Here is a 26,774-nt window from a genome sequence, read left to right as displayed (position 1 = left end):
GATATTGCTCATTTATGCACCACTAGAGCGCCCGTCCAAAGTTGTTTCTGTATCACTCAGTTTTCAGACAACGGAAAGTCTTTAGATTACATGCATCAGAATGCATCGACGACAAGCGTTCATGAATCTTAATATTGTTTGTGTACATATGTTAGCAGAAAGAGAGGAATGTCTGGAATGATCCGAGTGGGAAACATGATGCCCAGCTGGAAAAAAAGAGGTCAAACGCCTTCCAAAAACAAAGAGAAACTCATGGAGTGCTTTCTTAATAACTCACTGTTGGTGTGCATGTAACCGGCGTTATTGTGTCTGGATATTCTTGAGTTGCAAGGGGATGGGTTTCAGACGTCCAGAGAGCAGCACAGACTGACACACAAACACATTTTTTTAGGCATGGAGCCTGCGGTCAGAGACAGCGTCACACTGTACCGCACTGCACTGAGGACTGCACACTAGATCTGGATCGCAAACTTCTGACCTTTACCATACAGATAGGCTGATTTCTGATCATCTCCATAGCAGAACAGGCTCTTTTCTCTCACAGACGGAAAGCCATGCCCGCCTCTGGAGCCTCAGAGTGAGTATAAATGCTTCATTTTCAGTTATTGTGTGTGTTGCATTGTTTAGATTAGAATCAGAGTGAGATTTGTTCACTAGTCATGTGTAAAACACAATTATTTGTGGTTTTTAGGATCTCAGAGTACATACAAACATGTAAACACACACTCAAAACAAATGGCGTTCGCTGTTTGTTCAAACTACTTATTTTAATTGAGCTGAAACAACACTGTTCTTGAGTTTTTCAGAGGGACAACTTAATTGTTTTGTGTTCAATCCACTTAGATTTGCACAAACTACTAAGTAACTTCAGCTGTCCCAACACAAATTGTGTGGAACCCAGCATTGTTTAACATAGCAAGAAGACATTGAAATAAGTGGAAAATAAAGTAAACAATAGCTATTAAAAAAGTTATATGTATTTATTGTGATAGATTATGTGCATTGTCGATCATTTGTGTAAGACTCTTTCGAAAATGCTAAGCTTTAGCTGTTAAATATTGTAGTGGCAGCTCGTTGTAGAGTATTAGATTGTTTGTGAGTGTCTTTTTCAGTGCGTTTGATTTGTAATAGTTTGCAGTTATGTGTTTGTGTTTATGTTCGTCTGGGTAGTTTGATCTTAGCAGTAGACATAACTTTGCTCTAAAAACAGACCAGTGTCACATGCAGAAACAGGAGACTGCAGTGTGTGTGTGTGTGTGTGTGTGTGTGTGTGTGTGTGTGTGTGTGTGTGTGTGTGTGTGTGTGTTTATATTCACATTAGTGTGATCAAGAAGTTTTATGATTAATTCTCATTAAAACTGGGAAACATTACTATAACTTGGGTTTTTATCCATTAAATGATTGAATAGACTATAATTTTCTTAATTGTTATCGATTATTTTTATAGTTGATCTGTTGAATTTATAATAAATTCACTTTCAATTCATTTTTTATTTTTGTTGGCTTCTGGAATAGGTAATTACAAGGTGATTGCCAGCTGAATATATTATTATGAGGGCTTGAGAAAGCCAATATACTGTTATACTACTTAAGATTCGTCTTGAGACTAATTTCTATATGCATCTCCTCCTAGATCGTTCATAGCACAACCACCAAATCAACTCTAGACCTCAAAACTGGTCTGGCTATATCTTTTCCAACTGATCCGACTTACGGTTTTCCGAAAACTGACCCGGAAAGTCCCATTAACATTGGACCCAACTTTGTGACCTCATAACTTTGTGCCAGACTGTCATAAAGACTTAATGTTGGGCTCGTTTAACTCAGACTACCAATCTGACAATCACTGATGATCTTTAAACGTACTAGCCACACCCTTGCAACCACTTACGGCACCCTAGCAACTATCCCATAGACTTCCATTGTAAAAAAAACTCCCATTGACTTTACATTGGACATTCTAACAACATGCCAATTCATGCTAAAACATACTAACAAGCATACTAATCATACTAGCAATGTGCAAATGCATACTAGAAACGTACTAGCAACATGCTAATTCATACTAAATTCATACTAAAACAACATGCTAGTGTATACTAGAAGCATGCTAGAAACATGGTAGCAGAATGCTAATTCATACTAGAAACATGCTAATTTATGTTAGCAACTGCCTAGCAACCACACAGAACACCTTAGCAACCACCTAGCAACAGCTTAGCAACCACCTATGAATGCCTTGGCAACCACTCAGCAACCACTCAGAACACCCTAGCAACACCTTCAGCAACCACTTTAGTAACACCTTAGCAAACACCTAGCAACCACTCAGAACAATCTAGCAACTACCTAGCAACAGCTTAGCAACTGCCTAGCAACCATTTAGAACACCTTAGCAACAACCTTACAACACTTTTGTAACTAACCAGGACCCTAGAAACCTCCTAGCAACACCTTAGCAACCACTCAGAACATCCTAGCTTCACCTTTAGCAACCACCAAGGAACACCTTAGCAAACACCTAGAAACCACTCAGAACACCCTAGCAACCTCCCAGCAGCACCTTAGCAACCGCCTAGCAACCACTCAGAACACCCTAGCAATTACCTAGCAACTGCCTAGCAACTATTCAGAACACCTTAGCAACAACCTAACAACACCTTTGTAACTACCTAGAACACCCTAGCAACCACACAGAAAACCCTAGCAACCGCTTAGCAATGCCTTAGCAACCACCTGGAACACTTTAGCAACCAATCAGAACACCTTAGGAACTGCCTAACAATGCCTAAGCAACCCCCCAACAACCAACTAGAACACAATAGCAACTGCCTAGCAACGCCTTAGTAACCACTCAGAACACCCTAGCAATGCTTTAGCAAGAAACATGCCAATCAATACTAGAAACTTGCTGACTTATATGTACTTATCTATTCCAACAGTTTCAAACATCTTAAACTACTTCAGTGATTTAAACTTTAAATCTATTGAAATCAATCTTTCAGACGAAGCTTTCTCCAGCCACAATACAGATTGTCTACGAACTTTACTATCTAGTTCACATTATTGGCATTGATAGCACAAAATTTCCTATTAGATAACATGAACATAACATGACAAATAGTTTGTTTATGTTTGATTTAGGTGGCACGGTGGCTCAGTGGTTAGCACTGTTGCCTCACAGCAAGAAGGTTACTGATTCAAGTCCCGGCTGGAACAGTTGGCATTTCTGTGTGGAGTTTGCATGTTCTCCCCGTGTCGGCATGGGTTTCCTCCGCATGCTCCGGATTTCCCCACAGCCCAAACATATGCGCTATAGGTGAACTGATGAACTAAATTGGCTGTAGTGTATGAGTGTGTGTGTGAATAAGTGTGTTTGGGTGTTTTACAGTACTGGGCTGGAAGGGTACTGTTAAGTAAAACATATGTCGGAATAGTAGGTGGTTCATTCCGCTGTCGCAACCATATAAATAAGGGACTAAGCTGAATAAAAATGAATGAATGTTTGTGTTGATGTCAGCATTTACTAATCAGTTATTAAATCAAAAGTTATTGTTTTAATTAACCTGAGAGAACACAACGTAATATTTCCATTAGCGAACATTAATAAATGCTGTATGTCAGTGGTGATTAAGTTATTTATGGGAGCTCATTGTGAAGTGTTACTCTGATATTGTGTGGTCTGTTGTCATCATTATGAAGTCTATTATGATATTATAAGCAGTGATGTACAATATGTCTGGTGTACACACAATACATATTGCATTTTCTGTAGAAAGAAGCTGGAAAACAGCAGTGTTAGGCTTTTGCATGTGCTGACTAGGCTTTCATAAAGAGCCATGCATGGAGTTCATTGTGTATTATTAATGTTGTGGAAAATTAGATTCTGCAATGTTGTTGTTATTGTGTGTGTGTGTGTGTGTGTGTGTGTGTGTGTGTGTGTGTGTGTGTGTGTGTGTGTGTGTGTGTGTGTTTTGAATAGTCCAAAGACGGAGGATTTCTCCACTGCTATTTTGAAACAGAAGATTCGACCGAATCGGCTCATTGTGGATGAAGCCACCAATGAGGACAACAGTATCGTGTGTTTGTCGCAGGTAATCTGTCAGTTTTTAAAGAGGTTCAGTCATGAAGAATGGCAAATTAAATTTAGCGAAAACATTCACTGTTATAAGTAAAGATGTGCATTCATATTGTCGCACTCTTAGAACTCAAGGTATTATCATAGTAATGCCGTAGAGCAGTGGTTCTCAAACTTTTTTCATCAAGTACCACCTCAGAAAAAAATTGTCTCTCCAAGTACCACCAAAATGAGCAGTATTGAAAACAATACAATAGCGTTGTAGGCCCAGTAAAACAGCTACACCTCTGCACAGTTAAAAAAAAAAACGTGGCAAATTACCTCAGAAATATAGGCTATATGTCATATATGGCAGTGTTTCTCAACTGGTGGGTCGCGGGAACATTTTCAGCGGTTCACATAGTGTGTGGTCAAAAAAAAACAACATAAGTTATGTTTTTTACTTATTTTGCTTATACCGGACTTTTATTTTGAAATGTGTGCGCGACAACCCTACCGTTTGACATGTGAAATTTCAGCTAATTATTGCAACAAATACATCAAAGCGCAAATACGACCCCTAATATGTAAAGTATGGATATAAGGCCATACTCACACTAGGTACAGTTGCCTCGAACCGGGCCAAAGCACGCTTGTCCCCCCGACGGCCCGCGCTCACACCACAAACGGGCCTCGGCACGCTTACGTCATCGCTGCAGCGCTGTTCAGTGAGAATCTGGAGTGAGCTCTCTCTCACTCAGCAGCACAGTGGAGATTTCTCTAGTTATATTGTTTCAGTTGTTTGTTATGCAGTGACATGCAGTCAAATATTTCGCCAAACAGTCCTTAGGGATGCGGTGACACGCAGTCAGATATTTCGCCGAACAGATCCGCCACTTTTGGTGCTCATAAACAATTATAAAGCTCCCGTGCTGCAGGAATGAGGAGGTCTGCTGAATGATGAAATTGATGAATTTTTACATGTGTGTAGCATATACATGACATATTTCATTCCCCCGCGTACCACTAGTGGTACAAGTACCACAGTTTGAGAACCAGTGCCGTGGAGCATTGACCTGGAGTCCTGGAGGGCCGCAGCTATGCACAGTTTTGCTCTAACCCTAATCAAACACAGCTGATCCAACTAATCAAGGTGTTCAAGTCTACTAGAGACTATTATGCAGGTGTGAGTTGGAGGTGGTTGGAGATAAACTCTGCAGAGCTGCGGCCATCCGGGAATTGAGTTTGAGACCAATGCCATAGAGCAGGGGTGGCCAAACATGTTCCTGCAGATTTCAGTTGCTACCCATATCAAACACACCTGAACCAATTAATTAGGACCTGAACACCACGTGATAATTACAGGCAGGTGTGTTTGATATGGGTTGCAACTGAAATCTGCAGGAAGGTGGCTTTCCAGGAAGAGGGTTGGCCACCCCTGCCATGGAGGAACCATACAGTCATAAGCAACAATCTAAAAAAAATTGTAATCTGAACATTAATAAAAACTAAATGTTGAGAAAATGGCCTTTAAAGATGTCCAGATTAAGATATTTAGCTATCAATATGTTGCAGGGTATGTTGTTACACCAATTTATAAATTATTATTTCTTTCTTTATTTATTTTTTTTTTGTTTTATTTACAAATAATTTTTGTCAGGGTCTTTTATTTTGAAAGATGGTTATGCATATAAGAGTCACTTTCTTAAAAAAAACAACAACAAAGAGAAACATCATATTGCTTATCTGTATTTGAGGTTATATATATTTATAGCAGGCGAGGCAGTGACGCAGTAGGTAGTGCTGTCGCCTCACCGTAAGAAGGTCGCTGGGTTGCTGGTTCGAGTCTCGGCTCAGTTGGCGTTTCTGTGTGGAGTTTGCATGTTCTCCCTGTGTTCGCGTGGGTTTCCTCCGGGTGCTCCGGTTTCCCCCACAGTCCAAAGACTTGTGGTACAGGTGAATTGGGTCGGCTAAATTGTCCGTATAGTGTATGAGTGTGTGAATGAGTTTGTATGAATGTTTCCCAGAGATGGGTTGCAACTAGAAGGGCATCCGCTATGTAAAAACGTGCTGGATAAATTGGTGGTTCATTCCGCAGTGGCGACCCTGGATTAATAAAGGGACTAAGCCGACAAGAAAATGAATGAATGAATATTTATGGCAGCAAGCCTACAAAATGTCCTAATGAAACTATCATGAGATGTCTTTAAGATATTTACTTAATATTCAAATTATTTTTTGGCATATAATAAAAATCAATAACTTGGACTCATAAAGTGTATTGTGGGCTATTCCTACAAATATACCCGTGAAACTTACGTGGTTTTGTGTTTATTTGATCACAAATAAGCATTTATATTTTATAAGTTTTAATCTTTATGGAAGTTATTTATGGGCAATCAATGTCAAAGAGAAACAGGTTATATGGAAGCTTTTTGTTTACTTATTTTTACTTCTGATCAAAAAAGAAAACGGTAGTCGGCGCCAAAAGCCTTGTGGTTAGTGCGTCGACACATGACACTGAGGTGTTCACGGCGACCCAAGTTTGATTCCTGAATTGAGGTCCTTTGCCGACCCTTCCCTATCTCTGCCCCCATACTTTCCTGCCTCTAAATCCTCACTGTCTTATCACAATAAAGGTGAAAACCCCAAAAAATAATTATAAAAAAATATTTATCATTATGGTTTATTGACCTTATTCTGTCATGAACACAATTGTTTGTAGAGCAAGTAGTTTGAGTGTTTTCTGCTGTTTATTACCCCTAGTCATTTTTCCTATAGGCAACTAAATCAGAAGCTCTAAATCAAACCGCAAAAAGAAGCACAATGCTCATTGAAAATAAGGTCAAGGGGCGGCACGGTGGCTCAGTGGTGAGAACTATGGCCTCACATTCCGGTTTCCCCCACAGTTCAGGTGAATTGGATGAACTAAATTTGCCTTAGTGTATGAGTGTGTGTGTGTGTGTGTGTGTGTGTGTGTGAATGAGTGTGTATGGGTGTTTCCCAGTACTGGGTTGCAGCTGGAAGGGCATCCACTGTGTAAAACATTTGCTAAAATAGTTGGCAGTTCACTTCATTCTGCTGTGGCGACCTCTGAGCCAAAGGAAAACGACTGAATAAATAAGGTCAACACTACTGCAGTACACCTACTGGCCACCAGTGTCGCTAGTGAGCTATTCTGAATTGTAAACATTGTTACCCACGTTCATGTTTTAAGAGAGTGTATGTGTGTTCCAGGTTAAAATGGAGGAGCTGCAGTTGTTTCGTGGAGACACTGTGGTTTTGCGCGGTCGGAAACGGAGACAGACGGTCTGCATCGTTCTCACAGACGACACATGTGGCAATGAGCGCGTGCGCATGAACAGGGTCACACGCAACAACCTGCGTGTGCGGCTCGGTGATGTCATCAGGTGTGCTGGTATACATTTATTAAATACATGCTTGCGCTTTACTTTAAAGGGGACCTATTCCACTACTTGATCAACAAAGGGTTAATCTGAGATTGGAAGGCTAGCCTTACTAGCAGCCATAAAATGTATAACTTTGAGATGGAATAATTCTAAACTACCTTCTACTTCCATGTGGATTAAAGACAACATAGGCTCATTCTGAAAACGTAGCCCTATATATGTATCTGGAAATCATGAATTATGTAGCCAGATCTACATATGGCTGCATTTCGTCTTTAAAGTGAACGATATGGGGTGGTATGACATCTTTCCATTTTACGATTACCTCCGTGTGGACTGCTTACCTGCTGTTAGCAGTTCATCCTGTTAGCTTGCCATGTACGTCAGCGGACTTGAGATGCTGAGAGGAGTTGACCGAACGGGGTTTCAAGTCCACTGAAGGATGGTTCCAGAAAGAGGGTAAAACAAAAACAGAATCCAAAAAATAAAATAAACAAGTAAATAACGGGGTGAGAATGTGGTAAAATCTGAAAACGTGGTAAAAATCAGACGAGGGCTTTTTTTCTGCATTACTTTTTGAAACTGTCAGTTGGATTTATGGAAATGGGTGGGCGGGTCAATCAATACAATTGGTTGGGTTTAGGGAAGGAGCAGGGTTGGTCAGTGGACTGGTGATTCAGTCGACAGCGGCCTCTGATGGGTTTACGCAAGAACAGCAGACACAAATAGCACTCGCGATAGAAATTTGAGATCCCAAAAAGCGTAAACAATGGTCTCTGGTGGATTCGCGAAAACAAAAACTGCAAAAAAAAAAAAGTAACTGCTGGGATGTATATGGCGGTCTCCAGAAATGTATATAGCCAACACAGGCTCATTCTGAAAACAGTGTCCTGTGGACGTTTCTAGAGACAGCGAATTATGTAGCCGGAGGTACGAATGACTGCACATCATTTTTTTAAGTGAACGTTATGGGGCGGTCTGACGATGTTCCTTTTGGCGCTTATCGACTGACCTCCGTAGGGCTTTCCCGTTGCAACCAGTTTGTCCAGTTAGACAAACGGGTTCGTATCCGGGGAAGAGCGGTTCCAGAAATCAGGTAAGACAAAAACAGAATCCAAAAACTAAAATGAACAAGTGAACAACGGGGTGAGAATGTGGTAAAATCTGAAAATGTGGTAAAAATCAGACAAGGGCTTTTCTTTTTTACACGGCTTTTGTAAACTGTTGGTTGGGTTTTGGGAAGTAAGCGGGTGGGCAGGTCAATCTGTAAAATTGGGTTTAGGGAAGGAGGAGAGTGTGTCCTTTGATTGGCCGGCCGGCCAGTCAATCATTAGGTCGGCCGACAGCGGCCTCTGGTGGGTTGACGTGAGAACAGCACGGGCGCAAACGGCACTAGCGAGAGACATTCGAGATACGAAAAAGCGCACACAGCGGCCTCTCGCGAACTTGCAAAAACAAAAATACATACCTCCCGGGACATATCTCCAGAAACGTCCACACGTTATCAGGATGCGCCTGGGTTAATTAAAAAGTGTCATCCTACAGGCCTTTGGAAGAAATTGCATTACATTTGAAAAAGCGTCAAGATTTATTTGCAAATACTGGGCAGCTTTATTTCTTAGTTGGGAATAATAGGACAGAATGCTTAGATGTCACCTATTTTCTGTTTGTTTGTTTGTTTGTTTATTTAGGTTTATTCATGGTTTATTTGTTGGACTATGGGTTGGAGGTTTGGGGCATGTATAGTGGCGTATATTTGGTGATGATAGATTCACTGTACTTTGTTGTATGTTGGATTTAACTTGTAAAATGTTTAAAAAAGGTGACCTATTATGCAAAAATCACTTTTATAAGGTGTTTAAACACAGTTGTATGGCAGCAGTGTGTGCATATAAACTGCCTCTAATGGTAAAAATTAATTAATTGTATTATTTATAATTAGACTTGATAAAGCAGTCGGCAGAAACTCTTTTAATTGACATTCTCCCTTTGTACGTGTCATCAGATGGGGAAAGCCCCGCCCACTAGTGACCATCTCTCCCTCATTAGCATAAACAGCCCTGAGTGAGAAGCAGCGGTGAGCCAATAGAGTGTTTGAGCTGCTGAAGATAATGCCAGCATAGACTAAGAGGATTATAAATGTGGTTTCAGATGACGCACAAATGATTACATAAATATTACATCTGCTTCTTATCAGTGAGTAACGCATCTGTCTGTGTGTATACAGTATCCATCCTTGTCCAGATGTGAAATATGGGAAGCGCATCCACGTTCTGCCCATTGATGACACTATCGAAGGGCTGACGGGAAACCTGTTTGACGTATTTCTGAAGCCGTATTTCCTGGAGGCCTACAGACCGGTTCACAAAGGTGCATATGATCATTCGGTGTGTGTCAGAGATTAGAGGCAGGTCTTCCTTCAGGGACTGCTTTGATATTGAGTGTGGTTTTGTGATTTGGGTCTACTTTGAAGTTCAGATTGATATTGAGACCGCCGGGGTTGGAATAACAAATAGGTTAAGTTATAAATTTGAAGTCATGTGTTTTTACAAGCTTATTAATGATGTAGTTTTTGGTTGCCACCAATAATCGACTAAATATTAATAGTAATAATCATATTAAGCTGCCAAATACAATACAGTGTTGAAACTGTAGTTCTTGTTAAATATTTCCTTTATTTATGTACACACTACCTGACAAAAGTCTTGTCGCCTATCCAAGTTTTAGAAACAACAAATAATAACTTGACTTCTAGTTGATGATTTGGTATCAGAAGTGGCTTACATGAAAGGCAAAGGCCTCTAGATTATGTTTATTTTACACCAAAATAAAATATGGTCATGCCTTGATTTTGAATGATTTGCTTAGGACAGTAAGGTCTGGCTTTGCTTAGACAAAAGTCTCATCACTGAACAGAAATAATGTCCAGTATAGAATATAAAGTCCTGCTGCAGTGGAGACAGAATGAATATTGTGTCTGACTCCATCATGAGCTTGGAGGACTGCATCCATACATCTCTGACATGACTCAATTCACTGATTAATAAAGTCATCTGGAACGGCAAAGAAAGCGTTCTTGCAGGACTCCCAGAGTTCATCAAGAGTCTTTGTGTTCATCTTCAATGCCTCCTCCTTCATCTTACCCCAGACATGCTCAACAATGTTCATCTCTGGTGACTGGGCTGGCCAATCCTGGAGCAGCTTGACCTTCTTTGCTTTCAGGAGCTTTGATGTGGAGGCTGAAGTATGAGCAGGAGCGCTATCCTGCTGGAGAATTGTCCCTCTCCTGTGGTTTGTAATGTAATGGGCAGCACAAATGTCTTGATACCTCAGACTGTTGATGTTGATCATCCACTCTGCAAATCTCTTGCACGCCCCCATACTGAATGCAACTCCAAACCATGACTTTTCCTTCACCAAACTTGACTGATTTCTGTGAGAATCTTGCGTCCATGTGGGTTCCAGTAGGTCTTCTGCAGTATTGGTGATGATTGGGATTCAGTTCAACAGATGATTCATCCGAAAAATTCACCTTCTGACACTTTTACAAATGATCAACTAGAAGTCAAGTTATTATTTGTTGATCTTACAACTGGGATCGACAAGGCTTTTGTCAGGTAGTGTATTCTAGTATTTATTAATATAATGATTCGTGTATATTTCTAAATTTCATTCAAGATTTTAACTTTATTTTTGATTATTATTATTTTGTAAAAAATGTCCATAAATTATTTATTTAAAATAAACATAAATTTCGTTCAAGCAATTTTAGTATCTCAAACTTGAACTTCACCTTATTTTACCTAGTTGACATTGCATCTGTTTTCATTTATAAGAATAGATCATGATCTAAAATCTATATTTATTTTGATTTCAGCTACTGGTGTTCATTTTTAGTTTCAAATAAAAGGATCGTTCACTCAAAAACTAAATGTCAAAAATGTAATAAATAGGTAAATAAATAATCTAAATAAGAAAATAATCATTTACTCACCTAACAGAAGAAGAATATATTGAAAAAATGTTAAACAAAAGTTTTTTCATGCTTTTGAAGGTGATATTTTCCTGGTCAGAGGAGGCATGAGAGCGGTGGAGTTTAAAGTGGTAGAAACAGACCCCACCCCACATTGCATCGTTGCCCCGGATACCATAATCCACTGTGAGGGAGAACCAATCAAACGAGAGGCAAGTGTGTGTGACATCATCATACCTGGTGAGCTTCTCCACTTCGGCATGATGTCATACAGTGAGTTGATGTTGTCAGGATGAGGAGGAGAGTCTGAATGACATCGGCTATGATGACATCGGAGGCTGTCGGAAACAGCTGGCTCAGATTAAAGAGATGGTGGAGCTGCCGCTGAGACACCCGGCCCTGTTCAAAGCCATCGGAGTGAAGGCAAGAGTCAACAAACACCTTCTTCAGATACTGTATAGTCTATGTTTGTATTCATTCATTTCCTTTTTGGCTTAGTCCATTAATTAATCCAGGGTTGCCACAGCGGAATGAACCGCCAATCTATCCAGCATATGTTTTATGCAGCAGATGCCCTTCCAGCTGCAGTCCATTACTGGGAAACATCCATACACTCATTTACACTCACAACAGACAATTCAGCTTACCCAATTGATATAAACGAACCGGAGTAAACCCACACCAACTTGGGGAGAACATGCAAACTCCACACTGAAATGCAAACTGACCCAGCCGAGGCTCGAACCAGCAACCTTCTTGCTGTGAGCCGATCGTGCTAACCACTGCGCCACAGTGACGCACAGTGAGTATAAATATGCTTGACTCTGATTGGCTGATGATCCCTCTAAGGCAGGGGTCACCAATCCTGGTCCTGGAGGGCCGGTGTCCCTGCAGGGTTTAGTTCCAACTTGCTTCAGCACACCTGCCTGATTGTTTCAAGTTTTGTATTTTATTGTATTGTATATATATATGTATATATATATATATATATATATATATATATATATATATATATATATATATATATATATATGCAATACATATATATATATATATACAATACATATATATATATATATACAATACAATATATATACAATACAATAATATATATATATATATATATATATATATATATATATATATATATATATATATATATATATATATATATATATATATGTGTGTGTGTGTGTGTGTTTCAAGTAAGACCTAGATTAGCTGGTTCAGGTGTGTTTGATTAGGGATGGAGCTAAAATCTGCAGGAGACCGGCCCTCCAGGGCCAAGATTGGTGACCCTTGCTCTAAGGTGTGACTTTAATTTCAGATAAACGCACTGTTAAAGTAGTTCCGGCATCTTTTGAGCGCATTGCAGCTCCATTATCACTCCGCTAAATGATTTGAGTTATTTCACAGCTACAACAGTCAAAAATCCCATCAAAACACAACTAAAGGCTTTGGAGGAGGTGTGGATGAAACTATAGTCCTTAACCCACTCCATGTTGAAATATAGTATATGATCATATATGCAAATAATATATAAGGCATACAAGTTCATGTTTGGATTTCACATATACAAAATATGTGTGATATATGCAACACAAAACATTACAGAATGGCCATTTACATGTTTTTTTTTAACGATTGCAATTACAGATATGTACATAATTGTTTGTATATATTAGCTTATATTCAAAAGCATTTATGGCCAGACTTCATGAGCAGTTTGAGGACAAACATTTGACAAATGTCTTGAAATACTCCATCTGAACAATGGCTGAGCTGTGGTAATCGTCATTGTTTCTCCCACCATTAACCCACGCTTGGTTGAATTTCTTCACTGTACATTCACATGCACTGTCGCTCTTCAGCCTCCGAGAGGGATTCTCCTGTATGGTCCGCCTGGAACAGGGAAGACGCTGGTGGCTCGTGCTGTGGCCAATGAGACGGGAGCTTTCTTCTTTCTCATCAATGGTACATTCACACACTTAAAACCGCAGTCTGTGAGCGTTTGCCGCCCTGCAAGAACAGAAGTCTGCAAACACTGAAACTAACTGACTTTTAGAAAACTTCATTAGATTTTCAATCACTTATTTTTTAATCTTCAAACCCTAAAAGATGATAGCTATTAGAAAGGAATTTGTACGGTACAGGACTGGCAGACTATAATGCATCATCATTGAGCCAAAACAAAGCCCATTACAAGGAAAGTTTGTTCAGTTGGCTGCCATATTTGCACCATCCAACAACCAAGTCCTATATAAATGAATGGGGGAATACTGAAATCTCAAAACTGAACTCAATTAAATGGCATATCTCAAAGCAGCAACACTTTGAAGTGACCAATCCCGTAACATTTGTTGTTAAATCCATAGTTACAACTATTTGCAGTTTGTTCCAGCTACTGTGCATGCACAAAGATTGGCAGGTCCATTGTGGCTGTTTTAATGGTAGCCAGAGTAGGGCTGCATGATATATTGTTTCTTCATTGAACTTGCAATGTATGCATCTGTATTAGTAACATCGCAAGATCTGCAATGTGGAGTCTGAATTACAGTTGACCAGGAGCCACAGAACGCAAGTGCTTTGTAGAGTCAATGCTAAGTTTAATCATTTAATCAATTAATTAATGTGTTTTTAAGGCATTTGACTGAGCCTTTCAAGAGAGTTTGGGCACAAAAAAAGTATATTTGGAGATGTAACAAAGATTAAATGTATTTATTTATAAAATTTTTGCAAAAAAAAAAAATGTTTTTTTTTTTTTACTTAGAATTTTTGTCTCGTTTTTGGTACAAATACCTACATTGCAAAAATAAGATTATTTTACTCCTAATTTTGAATTAATTCTTCTGAAGATAAAAACAAAACCAATATTTTTTTTACTTATTTAATAATAATAATAATAATAATAATAATAATAATAATAATAATAATAATAATTCCTTAATCACATCCACCACCTGGATATTGCGCTAGACCACCCATCAGCTGATTGGTGGAGAAGAGACAAGAGTGATGAAGCCAATTATGATATAGGGATGGTTAGGAGGCCATGATGGACAGAGGCCAGTGGGCAAATTTGACCAGGATGCTGGGGTTAAACCCCTACTCTTTTTTTCGAAGGAAAACCTGGGATTTTTACAGCCACAGAGAGTCAGGACCTTGCTTTAACAACTCATCCGAAAGACAATGAGCAGTATAGAGTCCCCTTCACTATACTGGGGCATTAGGACCCACATAGACTGCAGGTTGGGCGCCCCCTGCTGGCCTCACTAACACCACTTCCTAGCTTTCCCATGTGGTCTCCCATCCAGGTACTGACGTGGCGCAGCCCTGCTTAGCTTCAGTGGGTGACCATGTGAAAGTTGCAGAGAGCTAGCTGCCGGCAATTCTTGATCTACAAGAATTTGTAGATATTTAGACTACAAAACAAGACTTTTTTTCATTGTGATTATTCAATGTAGATCTTTGAGATACTGTTAGTAATACAATAGTAATTGATAATATTGTTAGACTTCCCAGAAAACTGTCAAATCAAACAATCTTGTCAACTGTATAGGTAGAAATAATTATTGCAGAAATATAAAATATCGCAATATCAGATTTTTCTAATATCGTGCAGCTCTAAACAAGAGGATGCTGTAAAAACTACCAAAAGGACAAAACCCAGAGCAAAGAGAACAAAGACAAGATGACACTGAAGAACGAAATATATGATGAGATACCATAATGAACAATTGATCAAAAGAATCTGTAAAAAGCCCCACCCCAAAATAACCCAGCTATAAAGAGTGATGATTGGCTATTATGACTGGAAGGCGGGACTTTTTCATTTTTTTTAGGGTGGCCATACTCAGCATAGCACTTTTCTTCATTTTCACAGTAATACACAAAACAGGCTCTTCTGAAAACGTAGTCCTACATACGTTTCTGGAGAACGTGAATTATGTGGCCAGAGGTACGTATGGCTGCATTTTTTAAACGAACGCTATGGGGCGGTTTGACGCCATTCCTTTTCGCTCTTACCATCTGACCACTTACCTTCGTGTGGACTGCTTCCCATGTAACTACTTTGTCCAGTTAGCTCGTCATGTATGTCGGCTGACTTAAGACACAGAAAGGAGTTGATCAGGTAAGGTCAAAAACAGAATCTAAAAAATGAAATAAACAAGTAAATAACAGGGTGAGAATGTGGTAAAATCCGAAAACATGGTAAAAAATCAGACGAGGGGTTTTCGTTTTCTGGATTGCTTTTGTAAATTGTTGGTTGGGTTTAGGGAAATGGGTCGGTGGATCAATCTATAAAATTGATTGGGTTTTGGGAAAGAGTAGGGTGGGTCAGTCGATTAGTCGGTCATTCAGTCAATCAAACAGTCAGTCAACAGCGGCCTCTGGTGGGTTTGCATGAGAACAGCAGGCACGAATGGCACCCACGAAAGAAATTTGACATGAAAAAGCATACACAGCGGCCTCTTGTGAATTTGCAAAACAAAACTGCCAAATTACGTACCTCCTCGGATGCATTTCGTGGTTTCCAGAAACGTACCATTAATGTATATCTATATTATTTGGCCAAATATCATATCAGTAACACTCCTGCTGTGTATTTCTACACCTTCATGTTGTTATTTTTGTATCCCAGGTCCTGAAATCATGAGTAAGCTGGCAGGAGAGTCTGAGAGCAACCTGAGAAAAGCTTTCGAGGAGGCTGAAAAAAACGCCCCTGCTATCATCTTCATCGATGAGCTGGATGCTATCGCTCCGAAACGTGAGAAGGTGAGGAGAGATACTCTATGTGCTGTGAGAGTGTCCGGTCTGATGTTTGGCACTCGATTAATGCTCATGTCACCTCTTTAGACTCACGGTGAGGTTGAGCGGAGGATCGTCTCTCAGTTGCTCACGCTGATGGACGGCCTGAAACAGCGCGCTCATGTTGTCGTAATGGCAGCTACAAACAGGCCCAACAGTGTGGATGCTGCTCTTCGGCGTTTTGGTGTGAATATGCACATTTAACAGAATTTATTGCTTATACTATTTTGTAGAGTTTGATTTTTTGAGAAATTGATTCTGCATCGATTCTGAGATGTCCACATCACTGCAATGCTCACTTGAATTGATTTTGAGCTTTATTTACAACTGTAGATGGCGCTCTAGGGTAGTTTATAATAGCAGATTGTGTTCTAAGCTGGTTTTGAAAAGCAGATGGCATTTTAGGCAGATTTGAATAGCAGACGGTGCTCTAGGTTAATTTTTAACAGCAGATGGTGCTCTAGGCTTGTTTTTAACACAAGGTGGTGCTCTGGGCTAGTTCATAACAACAAATGGCGCTCTAGGTTTCTTTTGAACAGCAGATAGGTGGCCCTCTAGGTAAGTTTTTAACATCAGATGACGCTCTAGGTTAGTTTATAACAGCAGATGGTGCTCTAGGTTTTTTTTTTAACAGCAAATGGCGTTCTAGGCCATTTTATGAGAGCAGATGTCGCTCTAGGCTACTTTATAACAGCAGTTTGATGGCCCTCTAGGTTAGTTTTGAACAGCAAATGACGCTCTAGGCTAGTTTAAAAGAGTAGATGGCGCTCTATGTTAGTTTTTAGCAGCAGGTGGTGTTCTAGGCTAGTTTATAAGAGCAGATGGTGCTCTAGACTAGTTTATAACAGTAGATGGCGCTCTAGGTTTTTTTCAAACAGCAGATGGATGGCCATCTAGGTTAGTTCATAACAACAGATTGCGCTCTAGGTTTCTTTTGAACAGCAGAAGGATGGCCCTCTAGGGTCATTTTTAACATCAGATGACGCTCTATGTTAGTTTATAACAGCAGATGGTGATCTAGGCTGGTTCATAACAGCAGATGGTGCTCTAGGTTTCTTTTGAACAGCAGCTGGATGGCCCTCTAGGGTAGTTTTGAACAGCAAATGATGCTCTAGGCTAGTTTATAACAATAGATGGTGCTCTATGTTAGTTTTTAGCAGCAGGTGGTGTTCTAGGCTAATTAATAAGAGCAGATGGTGCTCTAGGCTAGTTTATAACAGCAGATGGTGCTCTAGGTTTCTTTTGAACAGCAGATGAATGGCAGTCTAGTTTAGTTTTGAACAGCAGATGACGCTCCAGGCTAGTTTAAACAGCAGATAGCGCTCTAGATTTTTTTTTTTTTGGAACAGCAGCTGATGCTTTTGGCTAGTTTTTAAAAACGATGGTACTCTAGGCTACTTTTGAACAGCAGATGGTGCTCTGTGCTAGTTTTTAAACAGCAGATGGCACTCTAAGTTAGTTTTGACTAGTAGAAGGTGCTTGGCTAATGTGTAACATCAGTCGACTCTCTAAGCTACTTTTTATTAAAAACAGATGGTGCTCTAGGCTAGTTTTGAAGAGCAGACAGTGCTCTGTGCTATTTTTTAACAGCAAAACAGCACTCTAGGCTAGTTTTTTAAATAGCTATGGAGCGCTAGGCAATTCTTTTAACAGCAAAGGATGCTCTGGGCTAGTTTTTAACAACAGATGGCACTCTAGGTTAGTTTTGAACAGCAGAGGGCACTCTAGACTAGTTTTTAACAGCAGATGGCACTTATCTATACTTTAAAATCCTCACTCAAAAAAGTGCTTCATGCCACAAGATTAATGTAAAGACAGCTATGAACACTGTTTTCTTAAACCTTTCCTATACTCTCTGTAAAGAGTTGGATGCAAGCAGAGTTAGGCTGTTGGTAAAGCATACAGCGCCATCTGCTGTCAAAAACGAAGCTCTGAATCCATTCAAGAGACAATTTCAATGCATTCAGGAAATTGCTAAATCTATTTCTCAATCAAATTTTCACCACAGCTCTAATATTTTATAATAGTCCACTGAATATTCACTAGTAAATGATTTGTTGGCTCCACTGTGCAGGACGTTTTGATCGAGAGATTGACATCGGCATCCCTGACTCCACTGGCAGGCTGGAAATTTTACAGATTCACACCAAGAACATGAAGCTGTCAGAAGATGTGGATCTGGAACAGGTAAGAATGAGAGACAGATGGCAGACCTAATTCGTGTTGACTATTTTATCTGTGTGTTTCTCTTTATGGTAGATCTCTGCTGAGACACATGGACATGTAGGAGCAGATCTGGCCGCTCTGTGTTCAGAAGCAGCACTGCAGGCCATCCGCAAAAAGATGACCTTAATTGATCTGGAGGACGACAGCATCGATGCAGATCTCCTCAACTCACTGGCCGTCACAATGGACGACTTCAAGGTCAGCTTTACCCTTATCAGAAATGTTTTTCCTTCCATCACATATGTTTCAGTGTTGTCCCTAAAGATGTGCAGTGGGTTTTTCAGGTGTAATTACTTTAAAATAGATTTCTGGGTCATTTTTATACTCCAAATCTCGAAAGATAGAGACGATGCAAACATGCTTATGGCTGAGATCTGTTTTGAATCAGCCTTGCTAGAAATTTCCAGGCAATAACAAAAAGCAGAAGTCTTAATTTGCTTTCCATTTGATCTGATCTCTCTACGAGAAGATATTGAAATGTTAGCTTGATCTTATTGGTGATTTTGATCTCCTGTGGGGATTGTGTCTGTGGTTTTTTGTCTCTCAGTGGGCTCTAAGTCAGAGTAACCCATCTGCTCTGAGGGAGACGGTCGTGGAGGTTCCTCATGTGAACTGGGAGGACATTGGAGGACTCGATGAGGTCAAGCGGGAGTTACAGGAGCTTGTGCAGGTAAACCACAAACTAGGACGGCACAATGGTGGAAAAATGGATGGTAATTCCAATGCGGATAACAAAAATGTGAATGTCATTTAATCACACATGATGTCACACGGGTTCAACCGCTAATAGCGGTTACAAAAAAGACCGGTTGCAATAGCAAACATGTCGTGTTGTGCGGTTTGATGCCAAAATCAAAAGTACTAAAATAGAAAACTTTAATTTTACCGTACACCACACTGCTTTTAATGCCAACTGCAGACGTCTTTGGCTAACAGCCATCATAATAATATCAATGCCACAACCTAAAACCAACCAATGATCAATTTCTACTGATGTTAGACTTTGAGGTTGTATGGACGTCACATTATGACGTTAAGAAGATGCTGGACTTAGGTTGGTTAATTCCACAACCTAAAACCAACCTAAGATCAATGTCTACTGATGTTACACTTTGACGTTGTATGGATGTCTTATTATGACATCATTTGACGTTAAACTGACAATAGATTTTGCTCCCTGACGTCTGAACAAAAATATAACCAATTACCTACGTCATATAACGTTGTGTGCCTGCTGGGTGGTCATCATGGAGCATTATTTCTTGCACATGACCACACAGAACAAAATTGTTGGCATCTAAAGACTTGTAGACCTTTAACTTCTCTCTTGTAAAATCACTTGGAGTTTCAACCAGATTTTATATTTGGGGCTGGATGCTTGGCCATTTCGTCTTATCCAATATGCAGTGAGAGGGTGCTATCGCAAAATAACCTGCAGACGAACGCCGCTCACTTTAACGTTAATTTCAGGGAATAACTGAGCTTATCACTGGGTGGTGAGCTGTTATAATACGCTGAAAGCTTTATAGAAATAATATATATAATATGTAATCAATATAACTTATCTCTAAGACAACAACAAACTCTGTACCGCATCGGATGTCGTTTCCTCGATGTAAATGCTAGCGCTCCTGTTTTTTTCTGCAACCTCGCTGCCCCTGCATCCTGAATGTTTACAAACCGGAATTTCGTCTATTTTGAAAGAACTTATCATTTTAGATAAATTGGGATGGATCTGTAGGGGACTGGTCCCCATTAAACGCAAAACACAAACAGTCTTACGTAATTTTTTTATATTACTTAATAAAATAAATCATTATTACAAAGCATTTTTAGTTTTAGTTTTTGGCCAAAAGTGCATCCAGAGCTTTATTTTCATTGCATTTCTATATAAAATGATCATTAGCGCCTTCTCTCTCTCTCTCTCTCTCTCTCATTGACCTTATCTCTGTGTTAAGTATCCCGTAGAGTATCCTGATAAATTTCTGAAGTTTGGAATGACTCCGTCTCGAGGGGTTTTGTTTTATGGTCCACCAGGATGCGGAAAAACCCTGCTAGCTAAAGCTATTGCCAATGAATGCCAGGCCAACTTTGTGTCCATCAAAGGTATGAATGTGTGTGTGTGTGTGTGTGTGTGTGTGTGTGTGTGTGTGTGTGTGTGTGTGTGTGTGTGTGTGTGTGTGTGTGTGTGTGTGTGTGTGAAAGTGAAGTTAAAATGTTTTGCCTGAACTCGAGTGTATTTGTGTGTGTGATCTGTTACATATTGTATTGATTGCAGGCCCGGAGCTGCTCACCATGTGGTTTGGTGAATCAGAGGCAAACGTCAGAGATGTGTTTGATAAGGTGAAGTAAAAGCTGTCTGAAAGAGTTGGTTAAATAATAAATAACATCCACTAACCAAGACTGAATGTCATTTATATGTGTTGATAGCATACATTTCAAATGTATTTCCTGTGAACAATCAATTAAAAATAAAAGGTTTATATTATATAGTTTTTTACATTTAGTGTTAGTTTTTATCTGTTTTAATCTGATTATTTGACAGAACAGCTGAATTTTCTTTAGAAATCATTCGGACTGGATGATTCAGAAACATTTCTATTAATTGTCAATATTGAAAACAATGTGGTTAAAATTGTTGTTATTTAATTTTTGCGGGATTTCGAAAAAAAAAAGAAAAGAAATAGATATATTTTGTTATATTATTGATGTCTCTGTTATTCTTTAATTAACTGAATAGATCATTGCTTTACAAAAATGTTAAAAAAATCTTACTGAGCGCCCCAGACTTGATAGCATATAATTTCTTAAGTGTCATGTGTAAAGTCACCATAAAATCTAAATGTACAATTTTTATTTTGTTAGCTCATATTGTTTCAAATACTACACTAAAACTACCAAAGTGATCTTTTTGACTATTTAAATTTTTAATAACAGAATATTAAATAAAATCCACATACCTACATTACCCTGACATTTCCTAAATATGGGCATATTTCATTTTAACAATGTTATTTTATCAAAATTAGTCAAATTTATTCAAAGTATTTCTAACTTTTCATGTATTTTCCCTGTGACTTTGAATATGCATGCCTCTGTTGCCTAGCAACTTCTTGCCAACATAAACATAAGTTTCTGATAGCAAAAACATAACTTTACTTCAGATGTCTTTCAAAACAGCATATTTAGTTCCACGAAAAAGCCTTCTGGTTGTGAAAGTGAAAATAAAATTGATGCACGTACATTTGCAGATGGTCCAATAGCCTAACTACACATATATAGGATGTATTACCAAGATTATTTAATTTTTTAGAGTCATATAACTTTAGTAAATATGAAGACAGATGTTCAAAGCTTAATTTCAATATCTCAGTAGAAGCTTTGAATGTAAATATGATGTGATAATATGACGTCTCATATGAGAATGGTCAAGATGACCACTATAGTAAAGCTAGTAGTTATGAAATCCTGGTAATTCCAGTGTTAATGACCATTCATTAAGCAATCTAAATTCCATACTCTTACTGATTAAACCAAAGCCTGATTCTCACACATGTGTTTGGTCTTGACAGGCACGACAGGCGGCTCCATGTATTCTGTTTTTCGATGAGCTGGACTCTATTGCTAAAGCACGAGGAGGCGGAGCTGGAGATGCAGGAGGCGCGGCTGACAGGGTCATCAACCAGATCTTGACAGAAATGGATGGGATGACCAACAAGAAGAACGTCTTTATCATTGGTGCCACTAACAGGTACAAAAAAAAAGAAATGAAAGTTAAGATTGTCGTTTTCCTCTATTGTGATGTATATCTTCTTGAAACGACCCTGAAAAGTAGGGCGGTGCGCCAGTGCATCATTTATTAGTTTGTTAATAGTGGATACAATGACTTAAAATAAGGAGGTGAGGTGTATAATCGATTGCAAGTCATCCTGTTTGTCTCGACAGGCCTGATATCATTGATCCTGCCATTCTGAGACCTGGTCGTTTGGATCAGCTTATTTATATCCCTCTGCCTGACATGCCCTCCCGCACTGCCATCCTGCGCGCCAACCTTCGCAAGTCCCCAGTCGCTAAGGTCCTTTAAACACACACACACACACAAAACTTAAATAGATGCATCTAAATAAGTTACATGATTGTGTGTTTATGTGTGTGTTTCTCAGGATGTAGATCTGATGTATCTGTCCAAGATTACAGAAGGTTTCTCGGGAGCAGACCTGACTGAGATCTGTCAGAGGGCCTGTAAACTCGCCATCAGAGAAGCCATAGAGGCAGAGATCCGTGCTGAGAGACAGCGGCAGGCCAGGAAAGAGACTGCTATGGTCAGTGTGTGTGGTGTCGAGGTGTGTGTGCTGAACACAAATTTAAAAGATCAGTAATGTCCTGGAAGACTTTTTACAGCTGACTGGCAAATAAACTAAGAAAGACTAAATTAACTTTATGTTATATGTGGTGGTTGTAGAATTTGAAACAATGGGAACATTGCAACAATTGCAACGTCAAAACAATTGTAATGTAAGAACAACTACAATGTTAGAACAATTGGAATATTAGAACAACTGCAATGTTAGAACAATTGGAACATTAAAGTAATTGGAACGTTAGAACAATTGGAAAATTAGAGTAATTGGAACATTAGAACAATTGGAAAATTAGAGTAATTGGAACATTAGAACAATTGAAATTTTAGAACAACTGCAATGTAAGAACAATTGGAACATTAGAATGATTGGAACGTTAGAACAATTGGAATGTTACTAGAATTGAAATGTAAGAACTACTATAACATTAGAACAATTGTAACGTTAGAACAACTTTAATGTTAGAACAATTGTAACGTCAGAACAATTGTGTGCATTAGAACAATTGGAATATTAGAACAACTGCAATGTTAGAACAATTGGAAAATTAGAGTAATTGGAACATTAGAACAATTGGAATTTTAGAACAACTGCAATGTAAGAACAATTGGAACATTAGAATAATTGGAACGTTAGAACAATTGGAATGTTACTAGAATTGAAATGTAAGAACTACTATAACATTAGAACAATTGTAACGTTAGAACAACTGTAATGTTAGAACAATTGTAACGTTAGAAAAACTTTAATGTTAGAACAATTGTAACGTCAGAACAATTGTGTGCATTAGAACAATTGGAATATTAGAACAACTGCAATGTTAGAACAATTAGAACATTAAAGTAATTGGAACGTTATAACAATTGGAAAATTAGAGTAATTGGAACATTAGAACAATTGGAATATTAGAACAACTGCAATGTAAGAACAATTGGAACATTAGAATAATTGCAACGTTAAAACAATTGGAAGGTTAGAACAATTGGAATGTTATTAGAATAGAAATGTAAGAACAACTGTAACATTAGAACAATTGGAACGTTAGAACAATTGGAACATTAGAGTAATTGGAACGTTAGAACAAATGGAAGATTAGAACAATTTAAACATTACTAGAATTGAAATGTTAAAACAACTATAACATTAGAACAATTGTAATGTTAGAATATTTAGAGCGTTATAACAATTAGAATGTTAGAACAATTGGAACATTAGAATAATTGGAATGTTACAACAATTGGAGTGTTAGAACTGTAATCTTAGAACAATTTAATTTTACAACAATTGGAATAATTCAATCAATTCTAGTAGTGTTTAAATTGTTCTAATCTTCTAATTGTTCTAACGTTCCAATTATTCTAATCTTCCAATTGTTCTAACGTTCCAATTATTCTAATCTTCCAATTGTTCCAACGTTCCAATTATTCTAATCTTCCAATTGTTCTAACGTTCCAATTATTCTAATCTTCTAATTGTTCTAACGTTCCAATTACTCTAATATTCCAATAATTGAATAAATGAAAAGTTATAACAATAGGGTATTTGCCGAAGCATGCTAATAGGACTTTTAATTTGCCAGTAACCTGGGTTAATCGTTTCTGGCGAATTGTATCAATTCTAGTAGTGTTTAAATTGTTCTAATCTTCCAATTGTTCTAACGTTCCAATTATTCTAATCTTCTAATTGTTCTAACGTTCCAATTACTCTAATATTCCAATAATTGAATAAATGAAAAGTTATAACAATAGGGTATTTGCCGAAGCATGCTAATAGGACTTTTAATTTGCCAGTAACCTGGGTTAATCGTTTCTGGCGAATTGTATCAATTCTAGTAGTGTTTAAATTGTTCTAATCTTCCAATTGTTCTAACGTTCCAATTATTCTAATGTTCCAATAATTGAATAATCGAAAAGTTATAACAGTAGGGTATATTCCGAAGCATGCTAATAGGACTTTTAATTTGCCAGTAACCTGAGTTAATCGTTTCCGGCGAATTGTATGCCAATGCAACATCGGCACGTTTAAGGTCTGTTTTCTTTAAAAATCAGCGATCTCCACTGGCTGAGTGATATCTAATATAAAGTGGGTCTCAGATTGTACAAGATGCACTGCATTAAATCACAATTCCCCCCGCCATGTCAGGAAAAAATACACACTCTAAATATGTTTGTCCATTGCCTAGTAGGCCGATCCATTAATTCGCTTACAGAAATAACTTTTGACATTCGGGTTATTAAACATTGCATCTAATATAAAGCTCTCTTTCTTTAATGTTGTGACATGCATTTAGGGGTCTTCATACCTACAGGGTGTTATATCTTCACTGCTGTTTCCAGGATGATGATTACGACCCAGTGCCTGAGATCAGGAAGGATCATTTCGAGGAAGCCATGAGATTTGCTCGTCGGTCTGTCAGTGATAATGACATAAGGAAGTATGAGATGTTTGCTCAGACTCTTCAACAGAGCCGTGGATTTGGGAACTTCAGGTACTAAAACACCAAATCAAAGGTAGCTTATTTTACTCCACACCTCATCTTGTGAAGTAAATTGTTTCTTTTTCTTTGACTCGTCGTCAGGTTTCCTACTGCGCCCAAGTCAGGAGGAGGTCAAGGGTCAAGCCAAGGCTCTGGAGGTCATTTTAGAGATGAAGGAGACGATGATCTCTATCAGTAATCAACAATCCTCCATGGCACCGGTTGTCTGCAACAGTGAAAGAAGAATGAAATCAGTTTGCTAATGAATCTGCTTATTATCAATATTATGTATGCTATTTTCAATTCTGACAGGGATTTTAATATCTTAGTACTGCAGGAAACTAATGGCACACATCATGAACTGAATGCCTAGTTCTTCAATAAAATGATGAGATGATATTGTTAATCACATTTGTTTGTGTGAATGTGTGTGACATTAATAAAGTCCCTAGATGATTTTGCTGTCATCCATCTTCTCCCAAATGCCATCATAAAGGTCATAACATTTTAAAAGCAAGATTGTAAACACTGCTCACTACATAAAATAAATATGTAGCATCATCAGTAGCAAGGATGCTGAGACTGTCATCCATGCATTTGTCTCCTCACGCATCGACTACTTTAATGCTCTGCCTGCTAGCCTCATCTCCAGATTACAGTATATTCAAACTCTGCAGCTAGAATACTCACTCATATCAAACGTTCGGCTCACATAACCCCAATCTTGTATGATCTTCATTGGCTCCCGGTTGCATACCAGATTAAATTCAAAATTCTCCTCCTTGCATTTAGATCCTTAAATAACCTTGCACCCTCCTATCTCTGCAACATGCTTGTCCCCTACACCCAAACTCGCTCTTTACGGTCTGCTGACTCTGGCCTTCTTGCTGTTCCTCGGTACCGCCTCTCTTCAATGGGGGGCAGATCATTTAGTGTTATTGCATCTAAACTCTGGAACTCTCTACCACACTCACTCCGCTCTGCTAATAATATCTCTGAATTGAAATCCTTACTTAAGACCCACTTATTTTCTGAATGCTTCGCTTCTGATCTGCCAAACTGACCACTTAATCTGATCCACCACTACTCTGCTCATATGTCTCTTAGGTCTTGTTTGTGTTATTCAAGTTTGTTATATTTGACCTCATGTATGTTTGTTTATCTTTTTGTTGCATTCCTTGTAAAGTGTCCTTGAGCTCTGGAAAGGCGCTATATAAATAAAAATTATTATTATTATTATTATTATTATTATTATTATAAAATAAATAACAGAAATTTTGCAAAACAGGACACATTTGAAGGTAGACATCTATTCAATCGTTTCAGTAAAAAAATATATATATATATATAATTTCCATTGTTTCTACTTAATAACTATTAGGATTAATGTCAAGGTTATTATGTTTCGCAAAAGATTCATACATTAAACAAGTTAAATAAATCAGTAAATCAGAATGAGGTA

The 26,774-nt window shown here is 38.5% G+C and overlaps 1 protein-coding gene across 7 annotated transcripts; it reads left to right on the top strand.

Annotated features, from left to right (window-relative positions):
• zgc:136908 lies at positions 1-25,779 on the top strand. 7 transcript variants are annotated; one of them, XM_087236096.1, is made up of 19 exons: positions 1-577; positions 3,983-4,094; positions 7,295-8,138; positions 8,337-9,837; positions 11,522-11,652; positions 11,732-11,863; positions 13,312-13,414; positions 16,083-16,216; positions 16,298-16,433; positions 18,324-18,436; positions 18,509-18,673; positions 19,023-19,145; positions 20,434-20,581; positions 20,754-20,818; positions 22,048-22,226; positions 22,421-22,550; positions 22,639-22,797; positions 25,173-25,324; positions 25,415-25,779. In XM_087236096.1, exons 5-19 carry the CDS (start codon positions 11,548-11,550, stop codon positions 25,509-25,511), a joined length of 1,941 nt encoding a protein of 646 aa, XP_087092222.1. In that variant the 5' UTR covers positions 1-577; positions 3,983-4,094; positions 7,295-8,138; positions 8,337-9,837; positions 11,522-11,547; the 3' UTR covers positions 25,512-25,779.
• Positions 25,780-26,774: the final 995 nt, after the last annotated feature.

The sequence above is a fragment of the Danio rerio genome, chromosome 1 (assembly GCF_052040795.2).
Source record: "Danio rerio strain M-AB ecotype USA chromosome 1, GRCz13ab, whole genome shotgun sequence".
Taxonomy (NCBI): Eukaryota; Metazoa; Chordata; class Actinopteri; order Cypriniformes; family Danionidae; genus Danio; species Danio rerio.
The sequence above is the reverse complement of the archived record's forward strand: the minus strand, read 5'-3'. Positions and strand labels throughout refer to the sequence as shown.

What these genes read in the sequence shown, in the direction of transcription:
- zgc:136908 (XM_087236096.1), top strand. Translation starts at nt 11,548, where the DNA reads ATGAGAGCGGTGGAGTTTAAAGTGGTAGAAACAGACCCCACCCCACAT. An exon ending in TCACAATGGACGACTTCAAG is followed by an intron (nt 18,674 to 19,022) that starts GTCAGCTTTACC and finishes TTTGTCTCTCAG; the next exon opens with TGGGCTCTAAGTCAGAGTAA. An exon ending in TCAGAGATGTGTTTGATAAG is followed by an intron (nt 20,819 to 22,047) that starts GTGAAGTAAAAG and finishes TGGTCTTGACAG; the next exon opens with GCACGACAGGCGGCTCCATG.